At 39.8% G+C, this 21,527-nt stretch overlaps 1 protein-coding gene across 3 annotated transcripts in view; it reads right to left on the minus strand.

Moving 5' to 3' along the window:
- Positions 1-419: 419 nt before the first annotated feature.
- Tbc1d23 (TBC1 domain family member 23) overlaps positions 420-21,527 on the minus strand; it is a 58,982-nt gene continuing 37,874 nt past the window's right edge. For 2 of the 3 annotated variants that reach the window (XM_052740915.1, XM_052740917.1), the window contains 9 exons: positions 19,950-20,120; positions 16,900-16,942; positions 15,283-15,389; positions 13,002-13,141; positions 11,621-11,665; positions 8,388-8,476; positions 4,778-4,913; positions 3,482-3,676; positions 420-2,033 (listed from right to left, as the gene is read on the minus strand). In XM_052740915.1, coding sequence (XP_052596875.1) covers positions 1,952-2,033; positions 3,482-3,676; positions 4,778-4,913; positions 8,388-8,476; positions 11,621-11,665; positions 13,002-13,141; positions 15,283-15,389; positions 16,900-16,942; positions 19,950-20,120 — 1,008 coding nt within the window. In that variant the 3' untranslated portion in view covers positions 420-1,951. The remainder of the gene's footprint in view (positions 2,034-3,481; positions 3,677-4,777; positions 4,914-8,387; positions 8,477-11,620; positions 11,666-13,001; positions 13,142-15,282; positions 15,390-16,899; positions 16,943-19,949; positions 20,121-21,527) is intronic. The other variant, XM_052740916.1, reaches the window with a different exon arrangement.

Below are 21,527 nucleotides of genomic sequence, written 5' to 3' on the forward strand. Positions count from 1 at the left end.
TAGCTGGACCTTGGTAGTCAGCCTCAGGAGGAGGAAGTAGCCAAATAAGAAGAAAGACCTTAGTGGCCAGCTTTAGGAATGTAATCTAACGGTTTTTAGCAAAGCAGGAATAGGGGAGAAGGGCAAGGCCTGCCGGAACCATGCCTTCCACGCTCAAGTTGGCCAGAGTCCCTTTAGATCTATTGACCTGTCCTAGTAAAAAGAGGAGGGTAGGGTCACAGGACCATTACTTCCTGAGCTCATCATCCTCCTGCCTCAATATTATTCTTGAATAGCTGGGACTATGAGCACCCCAGCACCCATAAGGTGTCATTAGTTTTAAGCTACCTAAGGTGCATGAACAGAAATAGGAATATAGTAGAAATGTTTACTCTGCAGATAAAATACAAATAAAAAAAGGACAGCCTTGAGAACAGAAGTTTTGAGCAAACTTTATCAGTTTATTTACAATTGTAATTTATAAACAGTAACACAAACATCTTTACATTAATATTATGAAAAAAGTCCCATAGCTGAGATGGTTGAAAAATGAGACTTGAGGACATTTCAAAGAGGGTGTCAAGAAAATGGAAAAATGCAATACAATAGTTTGGGGAAAGAGTTATAAATATCAAGTACTGCACAGGTGCAATTTCATGCAAATGTCTTCAACCACTCAAATAAATTGTTTTTATTTAGATATCAGAATAAGGTTCTTTTAATTGTGTTATCTTTTATTCACTTGATTTCCATTAAGCAAATTAAAACAACTGGCTACTAGTGGGGTACATCTAGATATTTCTATCAGCCAACCCCTTACAGAAAATCTATTACGTTTTATGACATGGCAGGTTATAGTTCCTATTTTTCAAACAGATTTTATGAAAATCATCCCATGGTCCAAAAGATGTTTCTGGATCTCTCATCACATGTGACTCATCTGGGCCACAGAAATTAACCTGAGCAAGCTGCAAAATAAAGCAGACTGCTCCGTTTTGTCAGAGTGAAAACAGTTTCAGCTACTGACATTGTTACTGAGAAGACAAAACCAAAAGAACAGTTTTAGAAAGTGATATAAAAACACTGAAATTTCTATGGCTCTCTGATTATCTGTCTTTTTTAAAACTGGACATTAGTGTGGTCCCAGGTGATCATCTCAAGAAGGATAAATCAGAGCAGTCAAAACACTCTGAAATATCCTAGACCAAATGATCCATGGAATAAAGACCAATGACATTTTAAAGATACCATTCTGTCCCCCAAATGCTAATCTGAACCTTAACATGCTTACTTACTTCTAATGCTGTTAACCGCTCCTTAGCAACCACTGGGATGGAGCCTGGAATCTCTGAGGCAGTTAGTGGACAACTAACCACCTCCTGGAGTGAAGAGGAATGAAGCTGATGCTTCAGGGCTTCACTAGGGCTCGGTTTTGAGTTGGCTACACTCTCCATTCATTCCATTAAACAGACTTCAGTCTTTTTAAGAACAGAAACAGTGAGCTAATTATTAATCTATACTTTCAATTTTCTGATATTGCTCATGGCAGCAAAACTCAATGTAGCAATTAACTCTCTTCAACTAAATCTATCTCTAAATTTCAGTGAAGACATTGCAAATATGTATGTGTACAGTTGTTTTAAAACCTGAAAATGATGCATATCCCTTAAAACAGCTCTTCAAAACAGAACTGCATTCTGTGCCCTTGGTCCATAGGGCACAAGGCCAGTTACTTCAAAGTCATTTAATAACTGGCCTTTATAATAAATCATTTTATAAAACCAAAGATGCAAAAGAAATTTTTAAAAAAAGTGTACCCATCCCGAGATTGATTACAATAATTTGCACTTAGACCCTCTACTCAGGCACCCTCATGAGCAAATGAAAGGTCTCTGGTTAGTATTGAGTCAGGAAATATATTTTCATGTTTCTCTTGGTTGCCATAATTTCACTTAAATAATTTTCTTTTACATTAACTTTCCAAAGCATCCAACACTTTCATGATCTGCTGTTTTATGGCTCTGGTAGCATCTCCTGCATTTGGAATCAAATACCTATGGGAGAAAAAAATACAGATGCGTATTAATACAGCACTTCCCCTTCAGGGTTCTACTGAGATGTCGCCTCTAACTAGAAACTTTCCTTGACCAATGAAGCTAGCAGAAATGCCCTCCTGTGTACTCCCACAAACTTACCCCAACAGACAATCAAAACATTACTTGAAAATCTAAAAGTCAAAGTGATGGGACTTTTCATATAACACACAGCTAAGACTCTCTGAACTACCAGTAAGTATGTATAATATCCAAATAAAACACAGGTAAAAGATTATACTTGCTGTGGCGGTTTGAAAGAAAACGGTCCCCAAAGAGAGTGGCACTGTTGGGAGGTGAGACCTTGTTGGAGAAGTGTGTCACTATGGGGGTGGGCTTTGAGGACTCCTATGCTCAAGCTACTCCCAGTGCCACAGTTTACTCCCTGTTGCCTGAGGATCATGATGTAGAACTCCCAGCTCCTTCTCTAGCACCATTTCTGCCTGCACGCTGCCATGTCCTGCCATGATCATAATGAACTAAACCTCTGAAACTATAAGCTACCCAATTAAATGTTTTCCTTATAATAGTTGCCATGGTCATGGTGTCTCTTCACAGCAATAGAAGCCCTAGGACACATGCTGTCTAGTACAGATGTAATTCAATCGGCTACAGTTATAATTTTGTTTCAGCATCCAATTCCAAAGACAATGACAACTCTGGTACTTGCTAGTTTGACCTTAAGCAAAACATTAAGTTGTCTAAAACAGATTCAAACCACCCTCCACTTACGACGTTTTGATGATGGAAAATAAAATACAAATTTAGCATTCTAAGACAAATTTAGTTCACTGAAAAGTCAGCATTTAGTATAGCACTTGTATAATTCTTTTCCTAAAAAAAGTTCACTTGTGTATGTGCATGTGTGTATACACACATGGGCAGGCATGCACACATGCATGTGTGAATCTGTGTAGGTCTGTGTACACAGAGAGCAGAAGAGGGTGCTGGGAACTGACCTCGAGGCCTCAAGCACAGAGCAGGGTCTCTACTGTCGCAGCATGTCTTACTGCTTTGTTTGATGTGACACTGATTTGGTGTGGCCGGTGCTCACAGAGTGTGCAGTGGAGGTCAGGAGAGTTGGGTCTCCTACTCCCACATGGATCCCAGGGACTGAACTCGGGTTGTGAGGCTTGGCGACAAGTGCCTTTATCTGCTTAGCCATCTCTCCTAACCTCTAGATTGTTCCTGATGATCCGGTGTCAAGAAGTTTATGAAATTTGCTACAGCCTTTCTGAACTCACGCATCAGTGTTGAAGGCACCTATGACCAAGCATCAGGAAGAGGGTGGCAAAGGCACCGTCACTGGAGGGAGTGCTTCATGGTCCTATTCCAACACCCACTCACCCAAATCAAGAAGCAACTGGCTAATGATTTGCATTCATTCAGACAATATAAAAACATCTTACCTTTCAATAGCCAAGATTTCTATCCCAGAAGCACTGCTGTTTCCATACTTGAAGGTAATCAGCTCAGGATGTTTTTTTTTGGACGTAATTTTAACTACAGAATTTAGTGCTTGTCGAGACTGGATGTAAGCCAGTCCTTTCCGAGAAAGAATCTCCCGTAAGCAGTACATATGTGTTGCAGTTACCAGCAGGTGACTTGAAAGAAAGAAGTTTAAATGAATGGGATTCAAAGCAGACATGTTACTTCAACAGCTCTAGTATGAGAAAATTCAACTTTAAAAGACATGACTTTTGAGTTAGCTATGAAGCTACTCTATAAACAAGCTACATATTTTTCTTTAATTTTATGCAAAATTGTTTTGTTAACAGATAATACCACAACTATTTAAGAGTTTTATAGTAAGAAGTCCAGTATAATATATAAATAATTTTTAACTCCAATGTACTATCCTGCCATTCTCAAAAGTTTTAACAGGATTCTCTACACTCAAAGTATTCTCTGCCTATACACCATGGTCAATATCGAAGACCACTAAGCAATTGTTGGGTTTCCTTACATATTTTATAATATTTTGCAACTAAATCCTGAAGGCAAAATGGGCATAGATTAAACAACAACAACAGAAAACCCCCAAACTTTTATATCTTAGCTCATAACTTTTAAGACAACAATAAGATAAATTATCAGCCGTGCCTAGAATATGAAACATTTTACAAGATAGCTGGCCTAGACTCCTGAAGAGAACAGTTTGTGGGAGAGAGGTAAAGTTCAGCCATACACTGGACGAGATGAGCATTGACAGACAATGCAGTATGGACCCAGAAGAGAAAGGAGAGATTACCCAAGTTAACTTGGGAATACTGAAAATTCCAGGGTCTCAGTGTTGGGCAATATTAATTTAATAACATTCAGGTGAAGTAATGACATTGGAGTTATGTCAAAAAATGCTCTTATTCTTGGGATATCTATGCTGAAGCATTTAGGGGGAAGTAGCACATGTATAAGCTGCTTCTGAATGACCTGAGTCTGTGCTACGTTTATGGGGACCTGAAGGGATACCAAAAGCTGGCATGTCCAGGAGAGGCATATCAAGGAGTTCAATATACTCACTCAATGTTTTGTCTCAGAATTTTCAAAACACAAATTACTTAAGAACTTTAAAAAACTGAGACACTTAAGACAAGTTGACAGTAGGAAATTCTGTCATTTTGCACTTGAATAAAAGTCCCTTGCAATTACTTTTATATTAACTTCACCCAATTTGAATTTACTTCTAAAGACATTTTCAAAAGTACCTGGGAAACATATGTCCACTTTCTTTGACTTCTTTACAGGGAAAATGATGCTTGGTGTCTGGCTTGTTTATCCAGGTCTGAATGTTTACCACTTCCTTTCTGTCATCATCCGACATTGAAGAACTGTCAATTTCATCTAGGAAGAAAGAAAAGCATTAAACAGGGCATCAGCAACTCAAACACGTTTCTAAGCAACCTGACTTTTTTCAGTGTGTGTTGAACTCATGAGAAAAAGAGGGAAAAAAAAGCCATCTAATCCTACTGGCTATATTACGCAACAACAACTTTACGGTAAGAAGTCCAGTCAGACTTGGGTACATATTGAAGAGTTTTGATAAGTGCAACACAACTGTGGTTCTACCCTGTCAGCAATAAGCATCTCTCTTGAGGCAAAGGAGGCCATGCTCTCCTTTGCCAGTTTCTGATTTTAAATAGAAAATAACACTAAATTCAACCTACATTACATAAGGAAAATATTTTTCATGAAAAAAAACCCACAACATTCTAATTTTGCTTTTCTAATGTAAGAAAAAGGAATTACAGGTTCCTAGGGTTAATAGTTTTAAATGCTTCTCCCTTTGTACTTGTGTGTGTGTTCCTGTGAGTGCACGTGTGTGCAAGCACCTGTGGAGGTCAGAGGATAACCTCTGGTGTCAATCTTCAGAAGCCAACTACTTTCTAAATTTTTGAATTTTTATATTTATTTCCTTATCGTTAAACTATCTGTTAGTTTTATTTATGTGCACGTGTGTGTCAGTGTATGCCATGTGTGGGGATGCCTGTAGAGGACAGGAGAGAACAAGCAGTTGTGAGCCACTTGACATGGTATTGGGAAACAGGCTCAGGCCCCCTGGAAAAGCGGCAAGTGCTCTTAACTGCTGAGCCATCTCTCCAACCTGGTTCATTTTGTACATGTATGTGGGTGTGGGTGCTAGGTGTAGGTGCAGAGATTCTTTTTTAGGAATCAGGTCTATCCTTCCATTCTGTGGGTCCTGAACTTAAGTTACCATGCTTGGTAGCAAACATCTTTACCTGCCAACCCATCTGACCTCTCCCTTCCCCTTCACAATCACCTTTCTTTTTTCTTTCCTTTCTTTTTTTTTTTTTCCTTTACTTATATTCTCGAGATAGAGTTTCTCTGGGTATCTCTGGCTGTCCTGGAACTCTCTCTGTAGACTAGGCTGGTCTTGAACTCAGAGGTCTGCCTGCCTCTTCCTCCCAAGTGCTGGGATTAAACTCAGGTGCCACCATGCCTGGCACAACCACTATGGGGCGTTTACCCACCAACCCCACAGCTCCCCAGAGTTTTGAGTGTGAGCAGCAGGAAATATTAGATAGAAGGATTTATATTACGGAGATAAACAGATAGAAAATAAAGGATAGCCTCGAGAGGGCCTGGAACCTTTTCCAAACGGGCCCCGACTGTCTCTGCCCCAGGGTATTTATAGAGACACCAAGGGGTGGAGCAAAAGATCTCCCCCGCCCCCAGCACAGCCAAGTGCAGACCATCTCAGACACCCGCACTCAGGCCCGTGGTCCTAATCATCCTCTATGCGGACATGCTGGGTAAAGCCATGAGGAACCTGAAAACAGGCTCCCACAAACCACCTTTCTTTTGGAGATAGGGTTTTCACTGGCCTGGCGCTCAGTAAGCAGACCAGGCTGGCTGGCCAGCCAGTGGACAAATTCCGGGACCATATGTCTGCATTCTGGCTGCTGGGATTACCAGCATGGGCCACTGTGGTAACTAGTTTTATGACAACTTAACAGTAATTCTGAAAGAGAAAACCGCAACTGAGAAAATGCCCCAGTAGACGGGTCTAAGCAAGTGTGTGGTGAGTTTTCTTATTGATGATTGATGTGAGAAGGCCCGATCACTATATGCAGTGTCAGCCCTGGGCTGGTGGATCTGGGTGCTATAAGAAAGCAGGCAGAGTAAACCATGAAAAACAAGCCAGTAAGCAGCACTCCTCCCTGGCTTCTGCTTCAGGTCCTGCCTCCAGGTTCTGTCCTTGAGTTCCTGCCCTCAGTGATGGAGATGACCTGAGAGCGGCAACATGAAACAAACCCTTCCCTCCAAGTTGCTTTGATCATGCCATTTCATGCCAGCACCGGAAACCCTAACTAAGCCACCACAGTAACTTCCTTAAGTGGCAGAGGGGACTGAACTCAGGTCCAAGCACTTTACTGACTGGGTTATCTCCCCAGTCCTTTCCCTCTGCTTTTAAATAACTAGTTCAAAATACAGACGATGCAAAAGAAAATGTCATATGTCAATATTCCAGCTTAAGTAGTAGTAAAGCCCTCATGGTATCACTCCTTAATCAGAGTCCCTTTACTGACAAATACTGACCACCTCTGTGAGAACAGTTCTACATGTGTCTTTTCTGTCATCAATTTGTTCGTCTTAATAATGTGGGAGTGTTTTGCAGTTCCCATGAGGGAGGCAATGTAATTACATCCATTCTCCTGTGCCTTTCCTATTCTCCTAAGACTGCTGCATGTATGCACACTGGCACATGTGGTCCTGGTTTCCATATCATAAATACGTGTGTGTGCAGGGAAGTGTTAGACCACAATCTACTCGTCCACTCGCCTCCACTCTGGCTCATGAAGGAAGCTGAGACAATCCGAAGGACCAAATGCATAGCAACAGGAAGATGGCAACAGAGGGACCACGAAAGGACAAAGAAATAACTAGAAATACGCGTACTTCAATGCAAGTTTTCTAGTGGTCAATTCTGTGACAGTTACAGAAATATCAAATATGTTTCTCTTTAGCAATCCTACTGCTAAGAGTTAACTCTCCAGATATACTTTCAAAGTTCATCTTGATATATGTATAAAAATGTAGTCATTTAAAACTGACAGAAATCAGGAAACTACTAGAGTTGAATCCTAAACTAGGCAAGCAGGTGATTATACATGATGAAGAGAATAAACAGATAAGATGGGGTAAACATCAGGTATTACTAAGTGGAAAGGACAATGGCATTTAGGAGTCTTTCCCTCATTTTTGTACACATTAACATAGCTTTTTCTAACTCAATGTACACATTAACCATGGTTACTTAATCACATAATTGAGGCTGTGGAATTATAAGTAAAATTGATAAACTGAATTTTTAAACACAAAGACAATCCTAGGTGAGGTAACTCTTCCTGGCACCACAGTGCCATCTAGTGGCCTTGTAGGACCTTTGCAACTTCCTCCAGTCCCCCAGATCTCAGGCTCCAGGAGGAGGGGTGGGTGTACAAAGGGTTAAATACAACTGCCACAAACTGCCTCTTAGCTGAAGACTCCGGTTAGTGGAGACCTATGCAAAACTTCTGCTTAGATTTTTAGTAGGCACAATTCAAGAATTCTAAAAACAAAGCATTACATTACATTTCATAGCAGTACCAAAATTGCAGTTATGAAGTAGTAATGAAAACAATTGTATGGTTGGGGTCACTGTATTAAAGGGCCAGAGTATAAGGAAGGGTGAGAGCCACCGCCCTCAACTTCTTGCTACAGTAGTTTGTTCTGTGAAGCGTCTGTGTTCCAGTCCCAGGATGACTGCCACCCGGGGATGTGTAAACGAGCCTGCACATTAGTGTATCACTCAACCTGTGTCGTACTCCTCTTCATCCCCAATGCTGAACACGGGCTTTACTCCACGGTAAGGCTTGCCCACTCGGTCGCTGCTGCTCACATGCCTGTATTCAAACAAGTTAAGGAAAGAAACATCACTAAGAAGGAACCAAAGAGTTTTAACTATTCAAACAAAATAGTTTTGCCCTTCACAGACCACCCATAGCTTCAGGACAACTATTATAAGAAAAATGAAAGAAGATAAATTATGTGGGTGAAAAGGCATTATGTCCAGCCAAGTTAAACAATTTCAATGCTCCTATTTAATCCAGTGGTTAGATGCTTCGGTGTCTGAGGATTCTGCCCTTCAGAATTACTGTGAAAATTAACAAGCTATCCCTCTCCTTTCAAAGCTCCCTGTCTTTCAAACAAATCCTTTCAAACAATCCCTGTCTACAGTGGGTGATATGTACACGTTTACTGCACCGAGAACCCAGCAGGAAGGCTGGAGGCTCCTTTGGAAGCTGCAGGTTTCTCAGTTTTCCCTCTCTGTTTCCATCACTGCTGCCTCTGTTCTAGTCCATACCAAGATTCTACTTCTTTTGCATAAATTAAAATATTTCCGTAAAGTACTACATAGTTATGGGAAATTGTTTCCTTTGTAGGAGAACTACCCACTACCAAAAAGACTAGAAGTGTTCTTTCTTCATCTACCATGAAAACACTCAATCTTCTGTTTTTCAAGAGTCTTAATCTGGGGGGGGGGGGGGGCGAATCTTCATTTAAATAGACTTATTTACTTTTTTTTTTTTTTTTTTGGTTTTTCGAGACAGGGTTTCTCTGTGTAGCTTTGTGCCTTTCCTGGAACTCACTTTTAAATCAAGCCTCCTCAAAGCAAGCAAGCAAGCAAACACTAATTGAGTTTAGTATGACAGATCCTCTTAGAATTACAAGTTAGGTTAACCTGTACTTAAAATTTTATTGATTTAAAAGTAAAAATTTTGTTTTTACTTTATTATTATTATTATTATTATTGGTTTTGCCTGCATGTATGTCTGTATAAGGATGTCAGATCCCCTAGAATTGAAGTTTCAGACAGTTGTGAGCTGCCACATGGGTGCTGGGAATTGAACCTGGATCCTCTGGAAGAGCAGCCAGTGCTCTTAATTGCTCCAGCTAGTTGAAACATTTCTAATGCAAAATTATCCTGTAAGCTATCAAACTTGATAGGAGGTATCAAGAGTTTAGACCTGGAACGTCCCCCAGAGAAGCAGGTGGTAAAGCTTATTCCCAGTGTGGAGCTCTTTGGAAGGTGGCAGAAACGACAAGCTGTTTCCAAGCTAAGTTTCTGGGATTAAACTCAGGTTCTCATGCTTGCAAGGCAAACATTTTACTGACTAAGCTCCTTACCCTACAGTGAAAAGTTTGTATGAACAAGAATAATAAAGATTTCTGTGACATTTCTTTAAATTCCCACAAGTGTAATGAAATCCAATGGAGTTTTTTTTATTTACACTGATTTGTTTGGACTATTTTTTAAAGGTAGTATATTGATATTTTTATCAGAAATAAGATACATCTACAGAAATAGTTTGGACAAAAATTAACTTGCTGAGCTCAGAAATAAACTTGATTCATTCAAATTGCTAACTGAATTGCACTTTCAAAACAAATACACCTGGACATGGACCACCAAAGATACAAGTAAAAGAAAAATTAAGATTCTGGGGAAAACAAATTTAAACTGCCCAAGAGGCCAACTCAGTGGTCTCATAGAAGGATGATTCATGAACAGATGATAGTTCCCAATAGAACAATTTTCCTTAAAATAGCCGAAGGGAAATTAAACAGTTCTCCTCTAACCGCCTTGTGTAGGAACAGTCAGATATTCAAGTTATTCAAGTGTTATTTTTAAAATGCTTTTTCCAATTACTGAAAATACTGAAATGATGAGACAGTAAACCCACAATGGCTTACTTTCTACCCAGACTCTTCAGAAATTCTCTCTTAGTATTTGCTGTGTGTTCACAGACTTGTATGTGTCATGGAGTGTAAGCAGAGGGCAGAGGACAATTCGTGGCAGTTGGGTCTCTCCTTCCACCATGTGGGTCCTGGGATCAAACTCAGGGAGTCAGCCGTGGCAACAGGTATCTGTATGTGCTCAGCCATCTCACTGGCCTTACACTTTCTTTTGTAAATGTTCAGTTATTGCTATATTAATATCCTATTGTTATTTATATTAATACTTAAACCGAAGAAAATTCTGCAAGAATGACAATTATAATGAAGCATAAAGTTATTAAGTTGGTAGTGCTCATTTGCTTAACATAATTTAAAGACTCCAAGTTTTAACCTTAAATCAAATCTTTGTATCAGTCACCACCTGCCATCTTACTGGGGAGAGAGAAGGAAACAGCTTAGACAGTAAAATGTCTCCCATGGTCTCCTTCACGGAAAATCCAAATGCAGAACCCTAGAACTACAGTTCTTTCAAACAGATTTATACATGTTAATTCATCAACCTAAATGCATATATCCCATTAAGAAAAATCAGAAAATATACATTTACATAAAGTACATGAGTTAAAACTTGATGCCAAGGATGTGGCTCACTGGTAAAGAACATGCATCAGCATGTTCTAGACCCTTGGTTTAACTCCAGCATCAGGTTTTGGACCATGAACTGTTTCTAAATTTAGGTGTTGTAGTTTTATGTAAGGGCAGAAGAGAATGGTAAATTATTGATACACTAATGTTCTGATAACTCCTGACTCCATGGATATTGTCCTGTTTTCCTTTCCCTGCTTCAGAGTAAAAACTGCAGAACTTATAAAGTCCTTGGGTTTGAGCAAGTTTGATTTTCATCTGAGGAATGGGAGATGGAAACATGCAAGGGAAAAAAATCAAGCACAAAACAAAACAGAAAGCACAATGTCAGAGTGGTACACTCCCATAATCATACTGAAAAGGTTAGCTTTAGAAAGAGCAGCATGGGCTGGGCGGTGTGGCGCACGCCTTTAATACCAGCACTTGGGAGGCAGAGTCAGGAGGATCTCTGTGAGATTGAGGCCTGCCTGGTCTACAGAGCGAGATCTAGGACAGGCACCAAAACTACACAGAGAAAACCTGTCTCAAAACCCACCCCCCCCAAAAAAAGAGCAGCATGAAACTTTAGCCAAGGCAGCACAAGGTTCACAGACAGCAGGGGCATGCTAGAGGAAACTGACAGATGGGATGGATCAGTTGGGCTGCTCTACTCATTCGCTTACCGCTCTGTACATGATCTGTCTGGCCAAGGAAGATTGAAAGACATTCTATAGCAAATCAAGGCAGAGGACAGAACAAAATGATTATAAAAAAAACCGCAGCAACTTTAGAAAATACATAATAAAATCAATTTCTCAACCCAGCACAGACATTATAAAGAAAATATTTCAATCATCTCAAGCACAAAGGGAAATGAAGAGAAGCCAGTTTTATATGATACTTTACCGGACAACAGTCTTTTCAACTTACAGCTATCATTTGTCAATCTTAAAGGAAACTAGTGTACTTTAAAACAAAAATTTTAATGTTCATACACAAAATGTAGCAGCAAGACTGGGGACTCAGAAGCACTGACTGAGAGCTTGGCTTTTGAGAGCAGATGTAACTTTATTGAGCGGACAAATCTTTCAGGCTTGATCAATACTTTAATACTGGCTATTTTAGATGAGGCACAATTTCTGCATTAGTGAAGACAACCTCCTCATTACCTTTGTACTTACTAAATAGGATATACTTCTGTATGTGATGTGCACTCTACTGAAAGGGGTGCTCAGTTCTTAACACCAGTGTCTCAACTTTCCCAGTACTTGCATGGAAGACAGGAGAGGAAATCAAATGCTAACTCATGCGCATGCTCAGGCTTGCTCAGAAACGAATCCCACATTTGAATTAGAAAGAATCTTTCGGCTTTTGCACTGTGACGTGGCATCGTCTACGAAGTTCACACTTGAGAACTGTGCAATCAAGTTACACACATCACAAAAGTATCCCATAATATTTTAAATTTGGCCACACTCACAGCTATCCTGGGCTGCAGAATGTGCACCCGTGAATTAGACTACCACACACAAAAGTGTATCCTATACTCAGAACAAACAGCAAAACAAATATCTTCCAATGTGCTTGTCTGTTGCTCATCATGTCCCCTTTTTAATTCATGAAAAAATGGACTTCATTCATATTTTTAAACAAATTCCTACAGAGATCTGAACTTAGGAAAGTAGGATTGCATTGTATTAAGCATGACCAAATTATCTAGGTTTTAAATTCTTGGAGCAGAAGTTCCTGTTGTGAACTAACTGTCCGGTGGCATTTAGAGGGTAGCTGCTCTATGAACTATTAACCACAAACACAGGGACATGGGATTATTTTAATGAAGGGAATGAAGGGAAAACTCGGAAGCCTCTTCCTCTGAAAACTGGGAAAGGGACCTATAGAGAGAACACAAGCAGTAAGCTCAGCCCTGCAGTTAGGATGAAATCAAATTTGACAGAAAATGTATGGTCCAGTTCTACACTACTTTCAACGAAGTTCATTCACTGTGAGACACATCTCTTCAGTTTTAAGTATCCATCATAAGTCCATACTGTATAAGAGACTCACCGGTCCACAGGAGTTGATGTATTCTCAATAAAACTGATGACCTTCTCCCTGACATTAACAGATTTCGTCTTTAGAGCCACAGTCATTTTATTTACAAGGGACTTCATTCCTCTATCGTTTGAGCCATTACAAGATTCACCCTGAAAAACAAGAACATCGATGAACCAATCTCTAGGTAATTAACACATACATGACTGTTAAAGATTATCTACACTGTAGACAGAATTGTATCCCCACCAAATTCATGCTGAAGTACTAAAATCCAGTGCATCTCAGAAAGCCACTGTATTTGGACAAAGGGCCTTTAGAGAAATAATTAGAATTAAATTAGGTCAGGGTAGGTTCAATTCTATATACTGGGGGAGAGTGTACATTTGGCCTTTCCTCTACACACATTCCCATGTCTCCTCTTCTGTGAAGAGTGGGTTAGAGGCTGGGGAGAAGACTCAGTTGGTCAAGTGTTCACCATGCAAGCAGGACGATCTGCTTTAGATCCCCACCCCCTTGTGAAACTGAGGCACAGCAGTATACATCTACAACCCCAGAACTGCACTAGGGAGGGACAGGAACCACAGGACAGTACCGGTCATTGGCCATCCAATCTATCTGAACTGGTAAGCCCCAGGTCCATTAAGAGGCCTGTCTCAAAAATAATAAGGTGACTGAGAAAGACAGATGTCAACCTCTGGCCTACAAGAGTGCACAGACATGAAGCTGTGTTTGTAACAGAAAAAGGTGGAAATATAAGTACTTAGCAACATGGTATTAACTAAATAAATTAAAACACATACACAATGGAATATTATTTAGTTCTTGTATGCCTAGAGGATCAAGGTAAAAAGAAATCCTCAGAGAAGCCTTGTCTGCCAATGTGACAATGATCTGTTTTGATCACATGGCAGAAAAAAAGCCCCCACACATCTACAGTGCATCACTATGTACATTCCTGTCACCTAGTCCTCAGGCCCTCCTTACGGGACCAGTCTGTTAACACTGTATTGCACAGGCAGAGAAACCACAGCTCAAAGGTCTTACTGGAAATCAGAAAAAGGGGAAGCTGTGTTGCGGAATATTTGTTTAATTCTGTTAAGATGTGTGGCTGTTTTACCTTGCTGCCTAAGGCACCTGGTTAGTCTAACAACAAGCTGAACTGCCAGTAGTGAGGGATGAGGTATAGGCAGAACTCCCAGGTTAGTGAGGGATGAGGTATAGGCAGAACTCCCAGGTTAGTGAGGGATGAGGTATAGGCAGAACTCCCAGGTTAGTGAGGGATGAGGTATAGGCAGAACTCCCAGGTTAGTGAGGGATGAGGTATAGGCAGAACTCCCAGGTTAGTGAGGGATGAGGTATAGGCAGAACTCCCAGGTTAGTGAGGGATGAGGTATAGGCAGAACTCCCAGGCAGGGAGAGTAAGTAGGAGGAGGAATTTAGGCTCGAGAGAAAGCAAAAGAAATGCCAGGGGGACACCAGGGGCCAGCCAGGAGACACGGAGGAAGCAGGGAAGTAAGACATACAGAATGAAAGAAAGGTAAAAAGCCGCAAGGCCAAACGTAGATGAACAGAAACAGGTTAGATTGAGTTAAAAGAGCTAGAGGGACAAGCCTAAGCTAAGGCCACACACTCACAATTAATAAGAAGTCTCTGTGTCTTAATTTAGGAGCTGTTTGGCAGCCCAAGAAAATTCCAACTACCAATTTGTACAGATGAATTCTGGACCCAAGAATGGCAGAGACCTAAGTCCAAATGAGTAAATGTGTTCCTGTACATCACTTTTGTCTCTGTTTTACAGAATAAACACTATAAATGACACTTAATAAACATTGTTTATTAAGAAAACAATGTAATGACATCTAATTCAACTGACAAGACTTTTTGCCCAGGTATTTCCAAAGCAAAACACATGTACTTACCCCCATAACAAAAACGCACATAATTCACATCATAATAACTAACCATCAAATATATTAAGTGGGCCAACTTTTTACTTTCTCTACTTGGACCATTCACGCATGGAAACAGACTGAAGTCTTTCTTAATCATGTAAGCTCACAGTGAGGAAGGATACAGGAACACTATGCAGGAGATGTGGACAGAGTCTAGTATTCTGCCAGCCCAGACAAAATGAGCTCTCACTGAAGAGAGCTCCAGCCAGTTCATCACTTCATTAACCTCACAATAGTTAAGTCCTCATTGTGTACTAAATCTTTGCTGTTGTGCTGGAGTTTGAAAGTTAAGCACCTTTTCTGGAAACTGATCCACCATGTTCTCCACATGTACTCACATCAACAGAACTGATGCTGCTCCTTGAGCCTGAGGTACTAGCAATCCAATGGCCATATCCACTTTCTGGTCCCTCCACATTAATGTCGGCCAGGTGCTGCTGCAGGGCTTATGACAAACAAGACAGACAAAGCAAAAGCTGAGACTCTGGAAAGATGGAAGTATAATAACAGAGCACAGGGAAATGAAGAACCATCCAAGGACATAATCGACAAATGTGCTGTCCTGCACCCTCACTAAGAACTCCAGGCCACAGCCAACCTTCCTCTCCAGCTGTCTAAAGCCCTCTGCCATCCCGAGAGTGAAGATTAGGAAAGCTTTTGTTTCCTTACAAAGCCATCTTTCAAGTACTAACAGATATATGTGCAGAACTCAACAGAATGAAGAATTAATAGAAAACCTAGGAGACATCAATCCATTTTCCCATAATAATGTAGACTTAGGCAGTAATGGTCAGACAAAGATTAATGCAGGGGGAAAAAAAAACCTTTAAAAGGCTTTCTAAAACTCTAGACTAAAACTCCAGCACTCAGGAATCTGAAGAAGGAAGAAAATGAGTCTGGGTCACATGGAGTGCCTGGGATAAGTAACAAGTTCCAGGCCAGCTTAGGCTGGAAGGACTGCAAGAACACTCGAGAATTATATGACTAGTAACCCACTTTTGTATTGTGTTATGAGGATTTCTAGTAACAGTAGGTAATGCATCAATATTTGTTTATCAGTATCTTTTTTTTTTTTTTTTTTGAGACAGGGTCTCATTATGTAGTCCTGGCTAGCCTCAAACTCACGGAGATCCACCTGCCTCTGACTTCTGAGTGCTGCACTTAAATGTGTCCCACCTGGCAACAATATATTTTAAAAAATTTTTTGAGACAGGGTCTCATTTGTCCCAAACTGTTCTCAAATTTGCTAGGTAGCTGAGGATAACCTTGATCCTCCTATCTCTACCTCCAGAGAGCTGGGAAGTAAATCCAAGGGCCTTGTGCATGCTAGGAAAGCACTCCACAAAATAAGCTATAGCCCCAACTCTCACTTACACACACTTACACACACACACACACACACACACACACACACACACACACACACGTACTCATGCACACACATCTTTGTTGTGAATGGGAGGGATTTTGTTTATTTTGCTATTTATTTATTTGTTTGTTTATTTATTTGAGATGGGGTTTTGCTATATAGTTCAGGCTGGCCTGGAACTTCCTATGTAGCACAGTCAATTGGTCCTCAAACTCCTGGTCCACTTAAAGGCTGAGGCAAAAGGATCAGGAGTTAGAGGATGTAGCTCAGAGGGAAAATGCTTGTCTTGCATGCATGAGCCCCTGGGTTCAATCCCAAGCACCTTGTGAAATAAAAACAAAAGGGTTTGAAACAGAAGCTAAGTAAGCACATTTATGTATCTAAATGGTCTGTATTCACTCATTTCAATCGCCTATGTCATCTGTTATCTATGTATGCTCTGCTTGCCTCCTCTTTTCTGAAACTACGAAATGACTGAAGACAGAAGATACACAATAACTAGTTTATAATTCTAAATCAGCGCTACTGATAATTACTGTATTTTTTGTCTGAAAAGTAGAAGCAAAATTAATACATTAAGGCTTACCCATAAATCCTCCACTGGCAATACTAACATATTCTTTGTTTTTCTGTAATAAAAGACAAAATGTAAATTATTACAAAATGCAGCTTAGTTAAAGCTCCGGGTAGTCCTAAAGTCCTAAAATATATAGTTACATCTTACATTTCTAGCATGTCACTTTCCTTGACAGTCTGGACTTCAGCACAGAGTAACATGTCTGGATCTGGCATGTTGTAGGAGTTGGTGCTTGAGCAAATGAGAGGGGACAGCTTCATGGCCATTAAGACTGTGTGTGGTTTTATTTGTGTTATAGTCTCCACAGTACAAGGGTCAAACAAAATGGAATGAAATGACATTTCAGAATGTCATCAAAGTAGGATTTTAAAGTTTGAAATCTTTTGCGTCCTTTTCTAAAAGGTAATATAAATATATTATAGCTGGTTATAAAAAAGGAAATGACGGAATTACCATTTTGCAAACTACTAAAAACTTGTAAACATTAGATGCGTTGCTTTCCAGGCTAAGTCCTCAAGGTTGCAAAGCTGAGACAGCCTGGGCTACACAAAAGGGGAGAAACAAAACAACCAAAAAACCTAAGGCTAAAAAGATGACTCAGCAGGTAAAGGCACTTGCCACCAAGCCTGAGAGCCTGAGTCTGACCTCCAGAACCCACACGGTAGGAGGAGAACAGGATCTCACGAGCCGTGCTCTGCTCCACGCATGCACTATGTCATGCGTGCATGTGCACACTGGTGCACTATGTCATGCGTGCATGTGCACACTGGTGCACTATGTCATGCGTGCATGTGCACACTGGTGCAATATGTCATGCGTGCATGTGCACACTGGTGCAATATGTCATGCGTGCATGTGCACACTGGTGCAATATGTCATGCGTGCATGTGCACACTGGTGCAATATGTCATGCTTGTATGTGCACACTGGTGCAATATGTCATGCGTGCATGTGCACACTGGTGCACATACAAAGAAATGAACTAAAATGTCATATTTTCTAATTCAAAAACAAAAGGAAAATACATAACGGATTTAAGTGATGGCAAAGCAAAGCAGATATGGAGAAAGAAACACCAGGTGAACATAAGTAGAAAACCAGTAGTAGGAAAACTACAAAGACAAACTTTTTGGGTTGTTTCAACAAATACATGCAAGGATACAATTAAAAACTGGAAGCCCATAAATTAAAAACTTAACAATGCCATGATTTAAAACCCATAAAAAGCAAGAAAATGAGAATAGTATTTTTTGTATTAAAGTATGACAGTATGATTATGTTATAAAGATTTTATCACAGTCTGTTCCTCCACTTTAAAAAAAATTAGCTGGTTTTGATGGAACACACCTTTAATCCCAAGCACTTGGAAGGCAAAGGCAGGTGGATATCTGTGAGTTTGTGGCCAGCCTGATCTACACAGTGAGTTCAGAACAGCCAGAGCTAGGTAGAGAAAATCTGACTCAAAACAAAACAAAACAACCACCACCACCACCAACAACAACAACAAAACATTTAAAGATTAAAAAAAAAACAACAACAACCTTATATTTATTTGTGTAGGTATATGCACGTGAGTGCAGTTGCCTGCAAAGACATCAGATCCCCTGGAACTGGAATTACAAAAGATGCAAGTTGTCTTTAGTGGATGCTAGGAACCAAACTGCTAGCCAACTCTTTAGTCCCCTACTTTTCTATTTTTATTTATCTTCATTTTGTGTGTATGCATGTGTGTTGGGGCATACAAACACATGTGTGGTGTGTGCATGTGTAGGCAAAAGCCAGAAATCAATGGTAGGTCTTCCTCATGAGCTTGCAATCTTTTTTGAGACAAGGTCATTCATTGAACCATTCTGGGATTATAGGTACACACCACCACACCAGACTTTTTATGTGGGTGGTGGGGATTGAACTCAGGACCTCAAGACTCTGTGGCAAGCACCGTACTAAGCCATCTCCCCAGGCCCCCAATTCTTCTACCTTGCAATTTCTTTGAAAGTTTTGTGATGAAAATTAGGGGGAAGGAATTCTAAAACTCCATCAAGAATTTAAATAATAAACAACAAAGTTCATAATAGCCCAAACTCCTGCCATATGATATCCCTTACAGCATAGTTTATACTGGAACATTTTAAAATGGGTCAGTTAGGTTTATGACTAAGGTGAGTCTGAACTCTGTACTCTCCCAAATAAACCTTAAGAATGTGTAAAGGCACTGAATAAACTCTCTGTCAAAGACCTTTGCTTCTCTGACGTTTTTCCCAAAGACTTAAGTGTTAGAATTTTCTCAAACCAAGTTCCTCAGAAAATACAACAGAACTAGAAATGGATCAAGATGGAGTGGCTGTGGAGGATCAAGACCACTGTCTTCCTGTGGGTGGACTTCAGGGTGGGACCGACCAGAAAAAGTACTGAACTAACAGCTGTTTTTATAAAGAGCCATCAATGGCCGAGCCACTGAGGCAGAGGGTCAACTGCATAAAATCACAATGCACAGGAGCTGTGTTAAAGCTCCAGGTGGAAAATATGTCACGGGTAATGAATAAATATGTGTGTGTGTGTGTGTAATATATATATATATTGTATATATATATATATATATATATATACAATATATATAATCAAAACAAGCAAAATCATTCAAATAAATCAGATCTCTACTATTAAAAGTTCTAGAACATGAAGAGAGAAAGATGAACACAACAGAGTAATCTGGGGATACATTCTGGCACAGAGGAAGCCAGTATGTTAAAAAAAAAAAACTCATCAACAAAACCATAGCACAGTTAGTTTCCTATTTGGAAAAAAAAAAAAAATCACGTCCTACATCACTTCTTACACAAAAAATTGATTCCATATGGTTTATAACTTCAAAAATATCATATGAGCATATAACAAAAATATTGCAAAGAAGATATTTCTAATAAGATAACAAGTAAAGAAGCAGTTATAAAGAATATAGATAAATCCGGTAGAGTATACAAAAGCATACTCATTAGCTGTGGATTTCTTCAAGGTGTTGGCAACAACCAAGCCAGATGAGATAGTCTATGTCAGCGTACCTGTAAAAAGTGTGCCAGCACCATGTTCATATACATGTCTTCTTCCTCTCGGCCACTGCCCATAAAACAGAGGTGCTCCCCACCGGCAATGGAGCCAGACTCAAGGGACTGCTTCTGTGCTTCCAGCAAGGACTTCACTGACTGTGCAAACTCGGATGGATTCTGGAGCATCTAGACAATTGCAAAAATTTGAAATCTGGCAAACATACATTTGCAAACCTTGAAATATATTTCCAAGCACACTACCAACATTAAAATCAAGCATAAAAGGAATGGAAAATGAAAAGGCTTAGTTAGGTAAGTACAACTCCAGGGATAAAATAAAAGTTTCATGTATATATTGGAACAAAGGCTGAGGAAAAATACTGTTCAATTAGAGGGAAAAAATTGTTTCATAAATAACAAAGTCCAGCTACAGTAATCCTGAATCATGGTGGCTAAAAGGGTTTAACTTCAAACAGAATAAGTAAAAACTACAGATCAAAACTGTAGGCGGAGTTTTCCTGTCCCACAGCCGTTCAACCAGTAGCCGCTTCCCAAATAGCTGACTCAGAGACTTAATACAAATTATAAATGCTCAGCGAATAGCTCAGGCTTATTGCTAACTAGCTCTTAAATGTTAAGCTAACCTATATTCCTTATTTACACTCTGCCACATGGTGGTACCTTTATTAGCATGGCACATTCATCTCCTGCTCCCCCTGCTTCCGCCTGGCCACTCTTCTGACTCTGCCCAAGATCAGCTTTGGACTACACACTGCTCAGGATAATTCCAAGGTGGCTAGCTGAGATGGTCCACTCTCATGTACTACTCCAGCCAGGACTTCAGACAAGCCCTTTACTTTCCCATCACTCAGAGACTGACAACAAATGATATAGCTAGCTCTCCCAGGGCTTGAGCACTGTTTTGGTTTTTTTCAGGGTCCCCTAGAGATGCTGTTGCCCCTTGGACAGCAGGAAGTAATTTTAAGTACACAACGCCCACATTCCCAAGAGGTGGGGTGGATGGTTTTTGGTCTTTCACTGGCTTATGGATATTTGCCATTGTGTAGGGGGGTTAGTTACAAGTTGTTACTGGGTATGGTCAAAAAAAAGGGTGGGGGGAAGATAGATATGATAGGATAAAAAGGTAAATTATTGAATCTACTTCAAACTAAAAAAGCAACTACTAGTCTTAAATAATTTATATTGGTATGAATTTTTTATATTGATACCAATTTAAGGTTTTTTTGTTATACTATATATATATGTTTCTACTTCTGTTTAAGGTATGTTTGTATATTGTTACAAATTTGAGGTTATTGTCCTTATACTGTACATCTGATTCTATTTTTGCTTAAGGCATTACTTATACAGTTCCTACCTATACAGCTTATTTAATTATGCAATGTGAAGTTAGTCCTTAAAAACTATTTAGGATAATAAAAAATAAAGGCTAATAGTCACTCATAACTATCAAATATCATAACTATAGTCATGTTAGTTAGGTTTTCTAGGTATACAGAGATATATTTCAGATAGACAGGTAATCCTTAAACAATTCAAAGATCTACAGAATATGGCATTTAAAATGTTTTA

This window comes from Peromyscus californicus, unplaced genomic scaffold, assembly GCF_007827085.1.
Source record: "Peromyscus californicus insignis strain IS unplaced genomic scaffold, ASM782708v3 Scaffold_16__1_contigs__length_79575227, whole genome shotgun sequence".
Classification (NCBI taxonomy): domain Eukaryota; kingdom Metazoa; phylum Chordata; class Mammalia; order Rodentia; family Cricetidae; genus Peromyscus; species Peromyscus californicus.